Below are 3003 nucleotides of genomic sequence, written 5' to 3'. Positions count from 1 at the left end.
TCCGGACTGTTTGCTGGTTCGACGAATAAATGTCTCTTCTGTGACAAACCTCATGAAAGCCAACTTTGTGCGAAGGCAGCTTCCATGAATCTGGAGAACCGGAAAAAGGTCGTGACAGAGAAGAAAGCGTGCTATGTTTGTTTGAAGACCGGTCACGGGTCACAAAGTTGCAGAGCTGTTGTAAAATGTGTCTTCTGTCAAAGGAAGCATTGTGTGTTGCTGTGCTCAGAAGTAGAGAAGACTCGATCGCTACCCGAATCTACCCCGGAGCAGACGCCTACTCAAACCACGCCTGCGATGTCTAATCTGCAGTGTTCCGGAGATGTTATATTACAGACGGTGTACGTGAATTTGGAAAACAATGGCATGCGTCGGAGAGTTCGACTTGTATTTGATGGCGGTTGTCACAGATCTTACTTGCTTAAGAGCACTGCAATCAAACTTGGCTTGAAAACAGTCGGAACCTTGAACATGTGTCACATTCTATTTGGATGTCCCCGTGAGGTCAGGCAACACCAAGTGTACCGAGTCAGTATTGAAAGCCTGGATGGTTCCGTTCAGACAACGTTGACGTTATTAGACCAAGAAAAAATCTGCGGATTGTTACCAAGGGCTAACAAGCACAGAGTGATTGAGGACCTCAGGGACAAGAAGATATTCGTAAATGACATTGGAGAAGGTTCACCCGAGATCGAAGTCTTGATTGGAGCCGACAACTTCGCGTCGTTGTTGACAGGGAGAAAAGTAAACTTGAGATGTGGTCTGATTGCGCTCGAGACGGCGTATGGATGGACACTGACAGGAAAGTTAGAGGTGTATGAGTCCAACAGTGCGTCGCTAATGGTGTATACTTCCATGATGGCGGAGAGTGACATAACTAATTTGTGGGATTTGGAGCTTATAGGCATTCGAGAACCAGATCTTCACAAACCACAAGGAGAAAGAGATGCGGAAGTACGGCAACACTTTTTGGGGACCGTCAATAGGATTCCAGATGGAAGATACTGTGTTAGGCTGCCTTGGATTGATGAGTCGAAGCAGATGCCGGACAATTTTGAAGTTGCGAAGAAGAGGCTTGATGGTACCTGGAGAAAGTTACAGTCAATGAGTATGGTGGAGCAGTATGACAGGATATTCCAATATTGGATTTTGGAGGGAATTGTTGAAGTGGTGCCAGATGAAGAACGAAACAATCGCGGGCATTATCTGCCCCATCGACCAGTAGTAAAGCTTGAAAGTCTGACAACTCCAATCCGTCCTGTATTTGACGCCTCTTGCAAAGATGGGCGTGCACCGTCGTTAAACGAGTGCTTAGCTAAAGGGCCCAATTTGACTGAGCTCCTACCGACTGTATTGAATCGATTTCGTTGTGGTGATATTGGTGTCTCAGCTGACATACGAAAAGCGTTTCTGATGATCGAGGTGGCTACTGAGGACCGAGACTCCCTTCGGTTTCTATGGTGGGGGGGAGGATGTGAAGACCATTTGATAATACTGCGACACACACGGGTTGTATTTGGCGTCAATTGTAGTCCTTTTTTGCTTGCAGCCGTAATCCAATTTCATCTGTCTAGGGTAGGTCCTGAAAACCGAAAAGTAGCAGAGAAGTTATTAAAGTCTATGTATGTAGACAACGCCTTGACAGCTGTCAACTCAGTGGAAGAGTTGAGGCGCTTCAAAGACGACGCCATCCGCTTAATGGCTGAGGCAAAGATGGAATTACGACAATGGGCCTGGTCTGCCGGGGAATTAACCGGTGAAGGAATTTTGGTGACAGGGACAAACGACGTGGATCTGTCCAGCGAGTCTTATGAAAGAGAAAAAGCTCATCTGACTCCAGTGCTCGGCATGATGTGGGATCAAAGAGAAGATGAGATGTGGTTGGAGTGGAAGAATCAGGAATCTCTTGCGGTTATCTCCAAGCGTACAATTTTGTCGATAGTCAGTCGAGTCTATGATCCAATCGGGGTTTTGTGTCCTGTCCTTCTGAAGCCTAAGAAGATGCTGTAACGAGCGTGGTTGGCAAAGAGATCTTGGGATGAAGCTTTGGAAGAGGAATTAATTTCCGAGTTTAAGACCTGGTACGAGGAGCTATTTTACCTCTCAGTCAGCTATTCGCATCCCTTGGAACGTTACCGGAGGCAATATCGATCGTAAAAACTGGCAGTTACATGTATTTTCTAATGCTAGTCAGGATGCTTATGCAGCGGTCGTTTATCTGCGAACCCAGGGGATTGATGGTGTTTCAGTGCAGCTGATTCAAGCCAAAGCTAAAGTAGCTCCGATCAAAAAGGTCTGTATTCATCGTTTGGAATTATTTGGGTGTGTCATCGCGGTCAGACAGGCTACAAACGTGAAGATATCTTTGGAACTCGAAGAAGTACCGACGTTTTACTGGACTGATTCTGCAACAGCCCTAGCGTAAATTCGTCGTAACGACCAGTGGGGTACGCTGGTCGGCAATCGAGTGAAGGAGATCCTGTCCTGCTCTAATGTTGAAAACTGGCGCCATGTTCCTGGGAATCTTAATCCGGCAGATCTGCCGTCGGGGCTGTACGGCGAAACAGCTCAGGGTTTCTAGATGGTGGATGGGCCCAGCTTGGTTGAGAAATGGACCGCAGGATTGGCAGTTCGTAGAAGAGAAGCCTAATGAAGAAGTGGTGGCTTCGGAGAAAAAGAAAGCTACGTCTGCATCGATGATCAACGTTCCTAAATATGTTCGGAGTAAGGTTGAGTACCTTTGAGAAGAATGTCCGAGCCTTAGCTTATATCCTGCGGATTGTGGCTTGGTGCAAAGCACCAAAGAACTCCGGGTTTCGCTTAAGTGACGAACTGACGACCGAGGAGCTCAAGAAAGCGGAGCTAAGATTAATGTGGTTAGTTCAACAGGAATTGTTTGAAACGGTGGGAGCAAGTTTTCATGGTCTGGAGATATTACTTGGGGAAGATAAACTGATACGAGTCAAGACTAAGCTGGTTCATCGCGACGATTCGGTGGGCCTC

General features: G+C 46.9%; 1 protein-coding gene across 1 annotated transcript; it reads left to right on the top strand.

Moving 5' to 3' along the window:
- The first annotated feature begins 84 nt into the window (after positions 1 to 84).
- Positions 85 to 2425, top strand: LOC112455907. Its single transcript, XM_025018127.1, has 3 exons — positions 85 to 1460; positions 1575 to 1924; positions 2250 to 2425. The coding sequence occupies exons 1-3, from the start codon at positions 85 to 87 to the stop codon at positions 2423 to 2425; spliced, it is 1902 nt and encodes a 633-aa protein (XP_024873895.1).
- Positions 2426 to 3003: the final 578 nt, after the last annotated feature.

Source organism: Temnothorax curvispinosus, unplaced genomic scaffold, assembly GCF_003070985.1.
Source record: "Temnothorax curvispinosus isolate PA1 unplaced genomic scaffold, ASM307098v1 QBEX01006510.1, whole genome shotgun sequence".
NCBI classification, from domain to species: Eukaryota; Metazoa; Arthropoda; class Insecta; order Hymenoptera; family Formicidae; genus Temnothorax; species Temnothorax curvispinosus.
The sequence above is the reverse complement of the archived record's forward strand: the minus strand, read 5'-3'. Positions and strand labels throughout refer to the sequence as shown.

Bases quoted from the DNA above. Each gene is read 5' to 3' on its own strand.
- LOC112455907 (XM_025018127.1), top strand. From the start codon at position 85: ATGAATCTGGAGAACCGGAAAAAGGTCGTGACAGAGAAGAAAGCGTGC. The intron at 1,461-1,574 runs GTGGGGGGGAGG...TCATCTGTCTAG, and splicing joins GACTCCCTTCGGTTTCTATG to GGTAGGTCCTGAAAACCGAA. The intron at 1,925-2,249 runs GTACAATTTTGT...ATGGTGTTTCAG, and splicing joins TCTTGCGGTTATCTCCAAGC to TGCAGCTGATTCAAGCCAAA.